At 48.8% G+C, this 17,169-nt stretch overlaps 1 protein-coding gene across 1 annotated transcript in view; it reads left to right on the forward strand.

Moving 5' to 3' along the window:
* The window catches only part of LOC147900987 (uncharacterized), a 594,828-nt gene that overhangs the window by 425,225 nt on the left and 152,434 nt on the right, over positions 1-17,169 (forward strand). The window contains exon 19 of the mRNA XM_087376414.1: positions 9,836-9,946. Within this exon, the coding sequence (XP_087232540.1) occupies positions 9,836-9,946 (111 nt within the window). The remainder of the gene's footprint in view (positions 1-9,835; positions 9,947-17,169) is intronic.

The following is a 17,169-nucleotide window of genomic DNA, read 5'->3' on the forward strand; positions in this document are numbered from 1 at the left end:
CCAATGTAGCTGATACAGTCGATCTCTGAGGCTGTGATGGCTGACGGCGGACGACATCCACCCACTCTGTGGCTCTCTGGACCTCTGTCTGAAGGGAGGTCAAACGCTCCTCAACCGCTGCTACTGCTGTAGTGGGAGATGTGTCTATGTGCTGAACGCGAGTCTCGATCTGTTGCACTCGCTCTGTGTGTCCATGAATCTCTCCAGCAAGAGTCCTATGAGTCGCCTGTAAGACCTGAAGATCTGTTCTAATAGACAAGATCTCCCGGTCCTGCTGTGTCACTCGATCAGTAAGAGATGCAACCTGAGCTGTAAGTAGAGCAATGGTCTCGTCCTTCCTGTGAAGCATCTGAAGGGCATCTCGGAGGTGGGTCTGAAAGTGTTGAAGCTCTGGTAGGATGTGTTGGCAAGGACAAACAATGCAAGGCATGGGAGGAGAAAGAGAGGGAGAAAGGGGGGAAACCGGTAAGGTGGGTAGCGGGGATGAGGGAGAAGGCTGGAGAGGGGGAGAGAAAGCGGGTACCGAGGATGGAGAGGAGGGGAAGGCTAAAGTTGGAGAAGGGGTAGGAGAAGAAGGGACCTGAGAGGGGAGGGGTGAAAAAAACTGCGGGTACATGGTGGCTATGGGTGGAAGATGAGATAATGGGGCTGAAACCGGTGTACCTGTGACTGGGAGTGCGGCAAGTGCGGGCACTGCGCTGGGCGGAAGATGAGATAGTGGAGCTGAAACCGGTGTACCTGCGACTGGGAGTGCGGCAAGTGCGGGTACTGCTCTGTCCTTTGAAGAGGATGCAAGTCCTCTTCTACTATAGTGCAGCAGTCGTGGAGGCCATTGATGTTGCTGCTGTTGCTCCTTCTGTAATATGCTCGACGATGTCGGCCATGTTTAATTACGGGAAACGGGAAACCGACGGCATTGAGAAGCAGGAGATGGCGAGCGCTGCCAATGCGCGATGAGCGGGTGAGCGGGGTGGGGGGCCTGAGCGGCTGAGCTGCGAGGGGGAGGGTCTGAGCGGGGTGAGCCGCTGCGAGGGGGAGGAGCTGTGAGGGGGGGGGGGAGGAGCTGTGAGGGGGGGGGGGAGGAGCTGTGAGTGGGGGGCGAGGAGCTGCGAGGGGGGGGAGCTGCGAGGGGGGGGAGGGGCTACGAGGGGGGCTGCGAGGGTGCGAGGGGCTGCGAGGGGGGAGGGGTGAGCTGCGAGGGGGGGGTGAGGGGCTGCGAGGGGGGGAGGGGTGAGCTGCTAGGGGGGCTGCGGGGGGGGGAGGGGTGAGCTGCGAGGGGGAGAGGGGAGCTGCGAGGGGGAGAGGGGAGCTGCGAGGGGGGTTGAGGGGCTGCGAGGGGGGGAGGGGTGAGCTGCGAGGGGCTGCGAGGGGGAGAGGGGGGCTGCGAGGGGGAGAGGGGGCTGCGAGGGGGGGGAGGGGTGAGCTGCGAGGGGCTGCGAGGGGGAGAGGGGAGCTGCGAGGGGGGGGTGAGGGGAGCTGCGAGGGGGGGGTGAGGGGCTGCGAGGGGGAGAGGGGAGCTGCGAGGGGGAGAGGGGAGCTGCGAGGGGGGGGTGAGGGGAGCTGCGAGGGGGGGGTGAGGGGCTGCGAGGGGGTGAGGGGAGCTGCGAGGGGGAGAGGGGAGCTGCGAGGGGAGCTGCGAGGGGGAGAGGGGAGCTGCGAGGGGGGGTGAGGGGCTGCGAGGGGAGCTGCGAGGGGGAGAGGGGAGCTGCGAGGGGGGGGTGAGGGGCTGCGAGGGGGAGAGGGGAGCTGCGAGGGGGGGTGAGGGGCTGCGAGAGAGAGTGAGGGGCTGCGAGGGGATAGAGAGAGAGAGAAAGAGAGCGAAAGAAAGAGGGAGGGGGAGGGATAGAGAGAGAGAAAGGGGGAGGGATAGAGAGAGAGAGAGAGAGAGAGAGAGAGAGAAAGAAAGAAAGAAAGAAAGAAATTTTATTAAAGGTCCACGGAAGGCCATACATGGCCTATGGGACACAAAATCATCCAAAAGGAAAATACATCATCAACGATGCGCCAACTAGGTGGCCTCATCGTAATACCGCTAAGATGCCAAAAATGGCTACAAAAATCCTAGATACAAAATGAAATGAAATAGAGTACCAAAATTGCCTAGATACAAAATGTAAAATATGAAATATGAGGAACATCGTCTTCCCTAAGGGGTCTGTGATCCAAAGAAATGATGGAAGTCATGGCCATCGACCATGCCTCCTGCCATGAGTGTGAAGATCTGGGCAAGTGTCAAATGGGCTGCTGGCGGTGCCAAGTCTCCATGTAGCAATCTCCTCCGAAAATCTGCCATCATCCTCCGTCGTCTAGAAATAAAGCGACGGGTACGGCCTCTGTGTAAGATCATCCTGCGGTGCTGCCGGATCATGTCATATGTACATCCTCGGGGTGGAACCATCGGTGCTGAAACAATACAAAACCTTACATACATAAAGACTCCTCCCTCAAAGGGGAGGGTAATAAGAGAAACTACCTTTATGTCTAGGTGAGTTTCTGTGCTTGAAAAGCTTAGATACAAATGTTCCTAAAGCTGAGGGTGATGCCTTATGTAGCAAATCAGCCAGTCTGTTATGTCCCTCAAGAAGAGAGTTGAACTTTTTCCTAATGTGTGCATAGTAAGGGCATATCATTCCCATGTGTTCTTCTATTTCTAGCATACCTTGGTCACATAATTAGCATATTGTGCTCTCTCTTGGCATGTCTTTCCATCCTCCTATTTCAATTTGCAGCTAGTGTGATCGGGTGTGAAGTGAAGCTAGAGCCCTCCGCTTATGCATTGCCATAGGTGTGCAAATGTACTTCTGCGTGGCTGACTCCTCTGCCGCATAAGTGGGCCAATATTGGGGGTTGATAAATGTGCATGGCTGACTCCTCTGCCGCATAAGTGGGCCAATATTGGGGGTTGATAAAGAGAGAGAAAGGGGGAGAAAGAGAGAGAAAGAAAGAGAGAGGGGAAGGGATAGAGAGAGAAAGAGGGAGAAAGAAAGAGAGAGGGGGAGGGAAAGAGAGAGAGAAAGGGGGAGGGATAGAAAGAAAGAAAGAAAGAAATTTTATTAAAGGTCCACGGAAGGCCATACATGGCCTATGGGACACAAAATCATCCGAAAGGAAAATACATCATCAACGATGTGCCAACTAGGTGGCCTCATCGTAATACCGCTAAGATGCCAAAAATGGCTACAAAAATCCTAGATACAAAATGAAATGAAATAGAGTACCAAAATTGCCTAGATACAAAATGTAAAATATGAAATATGAGGAACATCGTCTAAGGAACATAGAGAGAGAGAAAGGGAGAGAAAGAAAGAGAGAGAGGGAGGGAAAGAGAGAGAGAGGGGGGGGGAAGAAAGAGAGAGAGAGAGAGGGGAAGGAGATGGGGGGGGGAGGGGGGAGGGGGTGGTGGAGATGGAGGGGGGAGGGGGGGAAGGGGGAGGGGGTGGTGGGGAGGGGGTGGTGGAGATGGAGGGGGAAGGGGGGGAGGGGGTGATGGAGATGAATGGGGGAGGGGGTGGTGGAGATGGAGGGGGGAAGGGGGAACGGGGTGGTGGAGATGGAGATGGAGGGGGGAAAGGGGGAAGGGGGGAGGGGATGGTGGAGATGGAGGGGGGAGGGTGTGGTGGAAATGGGAGGGGGAAAAAAGAGAGAAGAAAAAAACTTGACGGACGAAAATCCGAAGGAAGGAAGAGGTGGTCACTTGAATGCTCTCCAAGTCTTTCTCGATGTAACAGGATTGTTGAGGAACAATGGACGGTGGGTGGATGGCTAGGTTATTGTTGCGAGATGGGCTCAAAGTCACTTACAATGTGAGGATGGGAGTAAGGTAGTGGTCGATGGAAAGGGAGGAGTGTCTTACGTAAGGCTTGGAATGAAGAAGAGGATGGAGAAAAATGTGAAAGATGAAAAATGAGGGGGTGGAGTGGGTTTTTATAGGAAATGAGTTTAGGTTTAGGGTTAACCCTAAACTCTTCTCGAGCCATAACTTTTTATGGATAACTCGGTTTGCTCTTCTGCAAAAAGGTGAAATGATCGAAATTGCAAGCTCTATGCATTCGTGTCCACTACCTAGCCTGATTGTTTATCAAGTGGCTTCTATTTAAGAAATAAAGAAAATTTCTTAGAGTAGTAACCCAAGGTTGATGCTTGGGGTAGATATGTTTGGCTAGAAATGGAAAAAAAAATTTACTCTCCTTGCCCTTGAGTGTTATGTTCGTGAAAGTTCGAAGTATTTTTTTTTAAAAACACATACCTGCATATGTTTACCCATTACTTGAGACGCTAGTCTCCCTGACAACGGTGCCAAATGTTGACTCTTTCCTATTGCTTGCGTCGGAAGAGTTGGGTATTCTATGTATGCAGAGTTCCGAGGCTTTTTGTCACCTATAGATATATTGGGGTTGTCGTTTGTAGTATATGTGTAGCTTAGGACCTCGAGTCGTGTTCCGATGAGAGACCTAGGCTTAAGTGTGGTAAGCAAACAAAGTGCATGCATGTGTAAAAGGAACATGTATCATCATGATTGAGGTAATGAAAGCTTTTGCCTTCATTGGGGGTTGCAGGGTTTAGGAGAAGCTCCAAGGTTTAGAAGGAGGCTCGAGGGTTAGAAGGAGTTCTAAGGTTTAGAAAGAGGTTCCAGAGTTTAGAAGAGGTTCCAGGGTTAGAAGGAGGTTCCAGGGTTTAGAAGAGGTTCCGGGGTTAGAAGGAGTTCCAAGGTTTAGAAGGAGGTTCCAGAGTTTAGAAGAGGTTTCAGGGTTAGAAGGAGGATCCAAGGTTCAGGGTAGAGTACATGGTGGAGAACTCGTCTCCCTCATAGATCATGGAGTTTAAGGGTTGAGGAACAAAGGGTTTAGGGGGAGCATAGGAGTGGGAGAGGAAGAAGGTGTAAGAGCATGGGGGAAGAAGAGAGAGGAGGGAGGAGAAGGAGGAGAAGGAGGAGAAGGAGGAAGAGGAGGGAGGAGGAGATGGGAGGAGGAGAGAGGAGGAGGAGGAAGAGGGAGGAGGAGGAGGGAGGAGGAGAAGGGAGGAGGAGGAGGAGGGAGGAGGAGAGGTAGAGGATGGGTTGCAAGGTTGGAGGAGAAGGGAGGAGGAGTTGCAAGGTTAGGACATGCTTTTGGACGTGGAGTGCAAGGAAGCATGGACACTTGAGACAAATGCTTGGAATACCAAAGTAGAACAACACAATGCCCCAAAGAGTGTGGGCTTCATTACATTATGGAGTATATATACAAGTTGGAGAGCTTCTCTCTCTGCATGTAGGAAGTGTAATACATTCTCTCTCTACATGTAGAACTTGCATGTAAAACACGCATGTACAAGTTGTATGTAGAACTTGCATGTACAAGTCGCATGTAGAAGTCCTATGTACAACTCGCATGTAGAAGTTGCATGTAGAAGTCGTATGTACAACTCGCATGCAAAACTTGCATGTACAAGTCGTATGTCGGAGTTGCATGTAGAAGTCGTATGTAGAAGTCGCATGTACAACTCGCATGTACAACTCGCATGTAGGAGTTGCATATAGGAGTTGTATGTAGAACTTGCATGTAGAACATGCAAGTTGGATTTCTAAGAGTGATTATTTCTAGCCTTATGCAAGTACAAGCGGAGCTTTGCCGCTACTCTACACACGCATTCTATTCTACCTAAGTCCATGTTGGCTCGGAGACAACAGCTGCAAATGAAGGCTGATAGCTTTAGCTAGGATTTTGTACAAGGTACCCAGCAAGGTAATCGGTCTCCACTGAGACACTAAATTCCTGCAACCCCCTTTCAGAATCAAATGAGGCCCTTCGTAAGTGAGTCTGGCATCTCACCGGAGTCCCATACACCCTGCAGGGCTAAGGTAATGTGATCCCTAATTTAATCCCAAAAGGTAATAAAAAATAAGGCGGAAGTCCATCTAAACTAGGACACTTGCCCTAGTGAAGGGTAGAGAGAGCAGTCCTGAACTCTACATTGGTGAAGGGTGCATTAAGTGAAACAGTCATATCCCCTGTCACCAATCCAGGTAAGTGTCGCCAAATCACCACTCTAGCATCATCTATGGCTTGAGTGTCTGGATCTGCTATAAGAAGGGAGGCATAGAAATCGGTGGCAACCTGCAAGATGGCATTTGGACGTGTCTGAAGAACTCCGCCTAAGTTGATATGCTCTCCCTACTATGTATGGGGCCAAGAGTAGAGAAGAATTGCTTGTTGACCCTACCTCCCTTCTGTGTCCAAAATGACTCTCTTGGGTGAAAGGCATTCTCGGCTCTCTAATCTAAAAGTGATTGCTGCTGAGCCCTTGTTGCAACAAGGCGATCCTGAATCCAAGCATCTGTAGGCCTCTTCTGCTCCTCCCTCTGGAGGGCAGCCAACTGCTGGCGGATACCTATCTCACGCTTGAGGATCTCGCCCCTTCTAATACGAGCAACTGAAAGATAAAATTCACTGATATCAGAGAGGGCTGCGGGTAAAAGTCTGAAGGAGAAAGTTGGCCATTCTGCAAATGAGATACCTAGGTCCTCAACAAAGTCTCTGTAAGGCCCTCCTCTGCATAGAAAGAATTTGGAATCTTAACATTGGCAGAGCGGCACCTGACATGGGGATGTGAGACCATCAAAACCACTGGAAAATGATCCAAAGTGGACACCCCAGCTGCAATGCAAATTGTACCACCTCTGTCAAGAGCCCAATCATCCACATAAAATCTATCAATCCTTGCATGTATAGGCATCTACAATCTCTTGTTCGACCAAGAAAACATGAGAGAATGTGGCTGAGTGTGAAAAGCATAATCATGCCAAGCATCCCATCCACTGTACTGAAAAAGGAAGGCATCTCATGCTTGTCTTAGTAGAGGAAAAAGATAGCTCGTTTTTTGCTTTAAAATAGACCATTTGTGCCAAAAACAGCCCGTTTTTTTTTCAAAAACAGCTCGTTTTTGCTGTTTTAGGGACATTTTTGTGAAGGAAATAGTTGCTTACTGTTGTGGAGATGTTTCTACTACTGTTCGCCCTAAAAACCATCTCATTTGGAGCCCATTTTTGAAGAGCTGACCTACTTGAAGAGAGTTGATGCTACATCGACCATTGGCGTCATTATGCATGCCATTGTTGCTGATTGCCTCTTCTCCTCCACATGAGCTGCGCTATCCCACAAATTGCTGTTCCATCTCCCACATGATGACATCTCTATCCTCCGCCTCTTCTACCTTCAGTTCCAGCACTCAGCTTCATCTCTTTTCCCACTCCTAAAGTGTTGAAGACTGAAGTTGCCATTTCTCGAGGTACACAATAAGCTCTCTATCTTCAAACTCATTGCTCATGGAGAAGTTCAACGGGGAAGAATTCCCTACTTGGCAAACTAAGGTTTAGTTGCTCCTCATGAAAGAAAATGTATGGGATGCTATTGAAGATGACACTCCCACAATGGATCCTGAACAACTCAAGACATGGAAGCAACACAACTCAAAAGCTATTGCTATCATCGGACTTTGCCTCGATGATACTTTGATTCATCACGTCAACTTCAAATCAACATCCAAGGCGCTATGGGGGGTGTTTTGAGAATCTTTTTGGTAACAAAATCCCAAACTTGAAGTTGCAATTTAATAAATTGAAAATGGATGATAGTGATATATTGAGTGCATATTTATAAAATGTGCAATCTCTTGTGCAACAACTTTCTAGCCTGAAGTGTTCTTTGGACAATGAGGACAAAATGGCTGTCCTCATGAAGAGTATGGAAGGAGTCACTCGTTTTGAGCATACTCTTGAAATACTTAGGCTTGTCACAACTACCTTTGCTGATATGGTGACTCTTCTTCTCAAAAAAGATCGTCGGAACAAAGAATCTCCGATCTCTTCTTCAAATACTACAGAGGCTCTTGTCTCCACCAGCAAATGGAAACCTAGGCCTACACCAGCACATGGTAAGACAAATCCATTCAAGCCTCTCAAGTGCACCTTTTGTAACAAACTTGGTCATACGGAGGATAGATGCTACCGGAAGCTTGCCAAAGAGCAAACTAAGGACCATGCCATTTTTTTTTCCGCAAAAAGTGGTGCTAGTTATATTGCTTGAAAACGAGAGTACAAGAAGGCCTAAAGGCCAGTGGGCTATAATCACAAAACGGATACAGCCCGTGGTAACAAAATAATTACAAGTCTCTTAGGGCATAATCATCTGAGTGTGGACAAACGGCCACGATGGGGGGGAGTAATGCCACTGAAGACTCTGAGCAGAGTGCTGGAAGAACAACTCTTTCCCAGTCGCGAAGGAAGCGCCGTCTCTTCTCCTTCCCTGCCCGGGACTCCTCTTGAATCTGATCCCACTGACCCTTGAGCATGTGAATGATCGTGCTCCAGATGTCCGCTAGGGTCTAGGTAGCAGAAGAAGCCTGATCTCCTAAGGTCTGCGTGCATCTGGAAGTCCAGATATGCCAGCCTACAATACTCCCTATGATCTCCCAAACTAGGTGCCGAGTCATCGCTCGCATCTGTCTCTGTCAGATGCCATGGGAAGCTTTCCATGTATGCCCAGGTGGCCTACATGATGAAGAAAACTGGATCCTACCGAGAAAACTCATAAGCCAAGTGATGTCCCATCTCGGTGCTGCACCAGCAAACGGCTCCCAGGTAACATGTCGTCTGTCCTCTAGGGATCCAGCAAAACCCCAATAAAATACCCCACTGTGAGCTGGCTCCCAGATCCGTAAGAAAACCAACTAACTTATGCCAGTTGATTTTCGCCCCAGCGGCTAGGCAAAAAACCTCTAAAGACAGTCTCACTCGCTCCAGTGACTCGATATCATCTTGCACATACAGGGCCGTGTCGTCTGCATACTCGGAGTCCAGAAGTTCTGCATCGTCCCGAATAGGGAGGCGCATCCCTCGAAGACCAGTGGTACGGGCTCGTAGGAAGTGAGTCATGGCCTCCGCAAAAAATAGGAAGAGGTAGGGCGCAAGCGGGCAGCCCTGACGTACCGAGCGCTCGAGGGTGAATCTCTCCCCCATCCTGCCACTGATGATAACCCGGCTGGAGGCCGATCTGTAGAGGCTAGCAATACCTCTGATCCACTCGCCAGGGAAATACTGTAGAAGCCTGCTACCTCTGAGGTCTGAGCCATGATCACTTGCCTCTGAGTTAGCATGGGAGCCATGTCTAGTTCTAGACAATCATTGCACAGTTCGATGACCATCATTGTCATGTTCTTGGTTCCATTCCAATAGTCACTCACCTTTCCTCCACGGGGGGGTATTAGGAAATGGAGTCAAGATGAGTTAGGTTGGTGTATTCTAGTGTGAGTTCTAGTGTAGTGTGTCCTATGGATGCCACGTGTCACATTGGGAGCTATCCCATATGCATTGGTGTTCATATGTGTGTGTGCTCTCTATATAAGAGTTGTACTTGTCTAGTGTCAAATCAATCAAGTATCAAGCCTACAAGCTCTTTGGTCTACATGTACTACTTTCATTTTGTTCATTGCTCTTGCTATTTCATTTCCATTTCATTATGTCTCTCTTTGAGTGTTATTATCTCTCTCCCTAGTCTACCCTCTCTCTCTCTCTCTCTCTCTTCACCATGCACCTTCACAAGGGACAATCTAATTGCATAACTTTAGTAGTTCACAGGTAACCAACAATTTCCTCTCTGGATGCTTAATATATTATGGTTATTATGTTTGTTTGTTGTGAAAATTTATAGGTATGTCAAGCATATAAATGTTGGTAATTATTTTTGTACATGAAGAGAGGATGATAATGCTATGCCCATTATGAATCCTTCTGTCAAAAATAGTTAATGCTATCAAAATAGGTTGTCTTCTACATGCTTAAGATGTTTAAAATTTTCAGGTGATTGTTTGGAAGGTGGACGGGATGGTTAGATGTGTCCTTCGTGCTCCCGAGTACGAGTCAAAAGCACCACTACCCAATCCTATTATGAGTTTGCTTTATTTACCTTCGGTATCTTGTTTACTTGATTTTATATGTTTTTCATTAGCTTTTCACATTTGCATTGAGTTATCATGGAGTCTGCATGGTTGATTTGATTTTTAAAAAACTCAAATAAAACAACCTTATAAGGTCCTTTAGGACATTGTAAAAGCATTATCAAAGTATTCTTGCTATTTCAATGGATGAATAGAACCAATGTTTTGTGGGAATCCTAATGGTAGAAGGTAGTCAAATTACTTTACAGTACGTGGTTGTAGTTAAGTAGACACAACGCATCTTGGAGGGTGAAGTAGATGACAAATGGTCATTCCTAACAGAGAGCCTTGTGGCAAAAATTAGGTGTTTTTGACCAGGTATAGTATGTCTAGGTCATAGCTAGGGAAAATGGAAACTGAAATGTTTCGGGTTTCTAGGATGGTTGAAATAGGGATACGCCACGTCATCAAGGGGGGCTTTAGGAAAAAGGATTTTGAGCTGAGCACACATAGATTTAGAATGTTACAGCCTACAGCCTACTTGTAACAGCCTACTTGTAACTTAAAGCATGATGCATAACACATACCATAATCTACAAAATTACAACTTTGAAGATAGATCATAGTATAGAACTTACATGTCACCTTAGAAGTTGGAGCAGTGAGGAATAAATGACAGTCTTAAACTTCTGAGTCTTCACATGGACTTTGTTGAGTAACTCAAAAAGTCTTGCTTTTCTCTAGGACTGAGAACCACCGCACTCACCCTGGGAGCTGAGGTGGAAGGAAGAGCATAAGGGCCTCCCAATGGAGCAGTAGTCAATGTGGGTACTAAGGAGACATATGGTGGAGTGGATGATGAGACAACACCCCATGTAGGAGACCACATTGGTGTAGTTACCACTGATGTAGCCATAGTGGAGATAGATAGTATTGCATATGCTGCAGGCGCTATCGTTGCGAAAGTAGATGGTGAAGACATGGGGAGTGTGGGGGTCCATAGGGATGTAGAGGCAGTTGGGAAGGAGAAGGATGGATTCGAAGCCATTTAGGATGGATAAGAAGGAGGGAAGGGTAGAGATAATGGCAACAGTAGGGACATCGGAGCAAAAGGTGAACCCACGAGTGTCACGGATGTAGAAACTAGACTCGAAGGACCAAGGTTATGCATGCAAGATGTCAATTCCAACGCTGAAGTGGGTACTACTCCCGTTGAAGTGGCTGTAGTGGTAGCTGTGTGAAGATAGTGGGAGAGAGGGAAGGAGTCTCACTTGCGGCTTTCTCACATGCACAAATGGGGGAATACACACAAAGATGGAGGCTGAAAACAGTTTTCCTCTTCTTAGTTGTGAAAGCCAAAAGAACTCTAGTACAAAGAAATAGAAGAACCCTATATGTGGGTCTCAAACCAAACTCAACTAACTAAGGTGGCATACTAACTGAGCCACAAACTAGAGTAGATAAGGATAGCTGTCATCCAGCTATTATTCGTGGGCGGTGTACCAACCGCATCTCCAGCTAACAAGTCGGTGACATAAATACACAACGGTCACCCTGGCATATCGCGAGTGGAGCTCGATATCTCAACACTCCCCCTTGAGCTCAATCCCAATTCCTGCACACCAAGCAGGTCTCTGAACTTGCGCAGCTTCTCTGCGCCCAATGCTTTCGTGAATATGTCAGCTACCTGATCCTCTGTGCTGACATAAACTAGATCAATAAGACCTAGTAAAACCTTCTCCCGCACATAGTGATAATGCACCTCAATGTGCTTTGTTCTAGCATGAAAGACTGGGTTCTTTGCCAAGTGTATGCTGCTCATGTTGTCACAATATATGACAATTGGCCCATCTGTAGACTGATGCATATCATAGAGTAGCTTATGCAACCAAGCTACCTCACATGCAGCCATTGCTGCACCCCTGTACTCAGCCTCTGTGCTCGACAAGGCAACTGTAGGCTGTTTCTTGCTGCTCCAAGTGACTGCAGCACTCCCAAAAGAGAACACATACCCACTGGTAGATCGTCTATCAGAAATACTACCAGCCCAATCAGCATCAGTGTATCCATGCAAGTGTATCTGAACCCCAACCTCATAAAATAGTCCATACTGCAATGTGGACTTCACATACCTGAGTATGCGTCTAGCCGCATCCAAATGCGGTTTCCTTGGAGCCTGCATAAACTGACTTACCAACCCAACAGCATAGCTCAAATCTGGCCTGGTAATAGTCATGTAAATCAAACTTCCTACTATGCGTCTGTACATAGTAGGGTCTTCCAGAAGCTCACCTGCATCTGCGCTCAGCTTCACATTCTGCTCCAAAGGAACTGAAATAGGCTTACAGCCTGTCATCCCATATTTGGACAGCATGTCCAATCCATACTGCCTCTGCAAGAGCTGTATCGCACTTGGTGATCTAATCACCTCAATGCCCAAGAAATAACGCAGCTCTCCCAAATCCTTCATCTCAAACTTCTGCCTCAATAGCATTTTCACATGAAGGATATCTTCAGACGTCTGTCGCCAATTGCGTGAAAGTGTAGCCATGATACAATGAGCGAGATGTAGGGACCTCTTCATCCAGGCCCACCTATTGCTGTAATTCATCCTGTAAGGCAAATTAATCACATCCCCCAATTCCTCAAACATGTCAAGGAGAGTGCCCTCTTCCTCTGTAGATAGGTTGCCTATAGGTGCCAATTGATATGAGTGCACAAAACATGTCGGGGCCCTTGAGATCTTCCTGTTCTATGCGAGGCATTCTTGCAAAGGAATGGTGAAGATTTGATTCACATCCTCCTCTTCCCCACATACTGGTGAGCGTTTCTTGTGAAGAACAGATAGTAGTTTTCTCTAATCTTCATTCTGCTTGTCCACAAGAGAAACATTTAAAAGCGATGGTCCAGATGAAGCAGCTACCGCTAGTAGGGATATTTTTGAAGAACAGATAGTAGTTTTCTCTAATCTTCATTCTGCTTGTCCACAAGAGAAACATTTGAAAGCATGCAAGGATCTTCGAGAGCAACTACCGCTAGTAGGGATATTTTTTTCAGAGCTTGGAGGGGATCTCCTCTCTTCTATGATTCTCCTTCACGGTTGAGGTGGCATTTTCAGTCTCCACCCTGGATTTTTGTTAGCTCTTTTTAAGTCGGTTTATTCTTTCATGCATGTCATGATGTACTTCCGCACTTGAGCTTGTGCTCTTGAGGTTTTCATTCATCCTTAATGAAGTAATATTTTTGAGAAAAAAAATGCAGTAAACACATAATTCTTTCCCTCTTGTGCAAAGTTTGCATGAGATGGGAAGCATTGGAATTTTCAGCTGGTGCCACATAATTACTACTTGTACCTTGCCTCTTTTTCTCATGGCAATCCTAATCTGGCACTCTGTAATGTAATGACCAGGCTTCTAGCAATAATTGCATCTGCCTTACTTCACCTTTTTTTTTTTTTGCGCAAAAAGTAGTGCTAGTTATATTACTTGAAAGCGAGAGTACAAGAAGGCCTGAAGGCCAGCGGGCTGTAATCACAAAAAAACGGATTCAGCTCGAGAAGTCAAAAAGCTAAATACAAGCCTCCTAGGGCATAATCATCGGAGAGTGGACAAACAGCCATGGTGGAGGGGCGTAATGCCACTGAAGACTCTGAGTGGAGTGCTGGAAGAATAGCTCCCGGTGGTCCCAGTCGCGAAGGAAACGTCGTCTCTTTTCCTTCCCTGCCCGGGATTCTCCCTGAATCTAATCCCACTGACCCTTGAGCGTGTGAATGATCGTGCTCCAGATATCTGCGAGGGTCTGGGTGGTAGAAGAAGTCTGAGCTCCTACAATCTGCACGCATCTGGAAGTCCAGATATGCCAGCCTGTGATGCTCCCTATGATCTCCCAAATTGGGTGTCGAGGCGTCGCTCCTGCATCTGTCTCTGTCAAATGCCACGGGAAGCTGTCCATGTATGCCCAAGTGGCCTGCGTGATGAAAAAGACGGGATCCTGTCTAGAGAACTCATAGGCCAAGTGATGTCCTGGCTCAGTGCTGCACCAACAAACGGCTCCCCAAGTGATCAGTCCTAGCTCGGGTGTAGCCCTAGCTAAGATCCCCATGATTCCCTTCCAAACGTCTGCGCGTGTGAGTAGCTCCAAAGGCAATGCTTCAGGGACTCCTCCTCCTGAAGACACATCTGACAATGCCCCTCTTGCCCCATCTCTCTCAGCCAGCTACCAACTGGAAGCCCCTTGTGTGCCACCATCCAAAGGAAGTAGGAGATCTTCCTCGGACGCCAACTGGCCCAAAGAGTCTTCTAGAAGGTGCGAAGAAAGACCAAGGATATCCCCTGGGCATACCACCTATGTGCCTGTGTGGGTAGCCCATGCTGGAGAGCCCCAAGAGCACGCCGGCCCGTGCATGTACTGTAAGAAAAGAAGGGGGTAGGGTTCTCTGAGGTCTCCGATGGTGGCCAAAGCCACTCCCCTGGGTCCCACTCCACCTCTGACAAGGAACGGCCCTCCCATATCCAGAGTCTCCAATCCTGGTCCTGCATAATCAGGGGGTCTATATGCCAAGTCTTCCCTTGCAGCCCTACAATGCAAAGGCGCTGCCAGGGAAGCTGGGGGGTCGATCACGGCCTCTCTGCTCTGTAGGCGACTGTCATCAGTGATGGAGAAGAAATGTACCAAAGAATTCGAGAAGAGGCCTGCCACCACCAAAGGAAATGCCTCGTGGAGTGAACTGTCCTAGCCACCTCTCATCTCCCGGGAAGAGCTGTCCGGTGCCTACGGGAATCCTCCAACATGCAGGGATGGCAGCATCAATCTCCGCTTGCCGAGCCTGGATCCCACGTGCCGTACCTACTGCTGCTGCCAGCTCGCCTGGGCTCATCCTACTGTAGACGTCCCTCCAAACCTGGAACGAGCGTGTGGGCCCATGCGCCCAGAGTGCCCAAGGGATATGGGATCTCTCTCCAAGCTGACGACCTGTATCATCTGTCACCTAGCTGCTCCAGATCAAGGGCTGTCTGTTTGTCTCCTCTCGGCAGCTAGGGGGAACCTGACAAAGGCTGTGTCGCAGCTTCCTCCATACCGAGATGAGGCTACGAAGGAAAGGGGAACGGGGCTGAGTCAAAGGAGCTGAAGTGAAGATCCATCTAATGGAAGGCTGCCAAACACCCCCTCTCTGGGGAGTACACCCACTGAGACCATGCTGTAGCAAGAGCTTCCACGTCTGTCCTCCTAGGGTCAGACCGCGAATGACTAGCTTGCCAAGAAGTGCCTGACTCTGCAGCTCTTGATCTATAATGCCAAGGCCGCCCTCTGCCTGGGGAAGAATGACCGTCTGCCAAGCGACCCTAGCTCTGGTGGTGCCGGAACCGTCTGAACCTGACCATAGGAAGTTCTGTACCAATCTCCTCAGCTGGGCTACACAAGACCTTGAAAAACACCAGCAAGAGGCCACATACCAAGCAGTGGCAAGAAGGACCTGGTTGACCACAAGGGCCCTGCCTGCCAAGGAAAGTTGAGCCGTGCTCCAAAAAGTAAGCTTCCGTCGTATGGAGGCTAGGACCGGCAAGAACTGCTGAGCCGGTGTGATGTCCAGGCCTACCTAGAATCCCAGGTAACGTGTCGTATGTCCTCTAGGGATCCAGCAAAACCCCAAGAAAATACCCCACTGTGAGCTGGGCTCTCGGATCTGTAAGAAAACCAACTGACTTATGCCAGTTGATTTTCGCCCCAGCCGCAAGGCAAAAAATCTCTGGGGATAGTCTCACTCGCTCCAGTGACTTGACATCATCATGCACATATAGAGCTGTGTCGTCTGCAATAAAGGCTAGCAATACCTCTCATCCACTCGTCCGGGAAACCGAACCGAGCAAGTGTACCTTCCAAGAAGGACTAGTCTACCCTGTCGTACGCCTTCTCAAAGTCAAGAAGGAGTATGGCAAGGTGCTGGCCACTGTGCTGGGCCCATTCCGTCGCCTCTGAGAAAGTGAAGATGTTGTCCAAGATGCTGCGATCTTGGACAAAACCAGTCTGGGTGTCATGAATCAAGTCGTGTAGCAGGGGGCGGATGCGACTGTTGATCATCTTGGCGAGGATTTTGTAGGCGGTCGGAAGGAGGGTGATTGGACGCCACTGTCTGATCTCCTGGCGGTCCCCCCCTTTGGAGATGAGGCAAATCAGGCCTGTCGCAAGGCTCTCTGGCATCTGCCCACTGGAGAAGATGTGTTGGAAGGCTGCAAGCAAGGGTCGGTGGATCTGCTCCCAAAAGGTGGTGAAGAAAGCTCTAGAGAGGCCATCCTCACGTGGGCATTTCTGCCCATCAATAGCACTCACCGCATCCTGCAACTCCGCAACAGTGAAAGGAGCGAGAAGGGTGTCGCTCATGCTAGGCTACACGAGTCTCGGTATAGACCTCCACACCTCCTCTCTACAAATGCGGCCACGAGGGTTTGGGGGCTCCTGCTAGAATAATGATCTGTAAAAGTCTGTCGTCAAGTCTCGGACCTCATCTGGATCTATCCTGACACTACCATCCTGCATCCTAAGGGAACGGAGCTGCTCCCCTACTGACCTTTGTCCATGAGTCCTAAAGAACTCGCTGCACATCCTGTCGCCTTTCCTAGCCCAGAAGGACTTGGAAGCATGAAATGAAAACTCTGATCGACGCTGGGTAATCTCCTCTAGCATGGCTCGGGCCCGAACCTCCTGCTGTCTGAGCTCCTCAGAGCCAGGAGAGGACTGTTGCATCCTCTGAATCGAGGCGAGATCACGTCTGAGACCCCTCTCCCGTGCCCAACACCGCTGTCTGACCTGAATCGCCTCCTGTTGGCAAATGCGGCTAGACTCAGCAAGTGCCTAAGCTACCTGTGCTGCCATTGTTGAGATATCGAGCTCCACTCGAGATATGCCAGGGTGACCGTTGTGTACTTATGTCACAGACTTGTTAGCTGGAGATGCGGTTGGTACACCGCCCACGAATAATAGCTGGATGACAGCTATCCTTATCTACACTAGTTCGTGGCTCAGTTAGTATGCCACCTTAGTTAGTTGAGTTTGGTTTTGAGACCCACATATAGGGTTCTTCTATTTCTTTGTACTTGAGTTCTTTTGGCTTTCACAACTAAGAAGAGGAAAACTGTTTTCAGCCTCCACCTTTGTGTGTATTCCCCCATTTGTGATTGTGAGAAAGCCGCAAGTGAGACTCCTTCCCTCTCTCCCACTATCTTCACAGCCATATCCCTGGTGGGGTCCCACTCCTGCTCT

The sequence above is a fragment of the Dipteris shenzhenensis genome, chromosome 6 (genome assembly GCF_047967505.1).
Source record: "Dipteris shenzhenensis isolate YYH24624 ecotype China chromosome 6, Dip_SZ_1.0, whole genome shotgun sequence".
NCBI lineage: Eukaryota > Viridiplantae > Streptophyta > Polypodiopsida > Gleicheniales > Dipteridaceae > Dipteris > Dipteris shenzhenensis.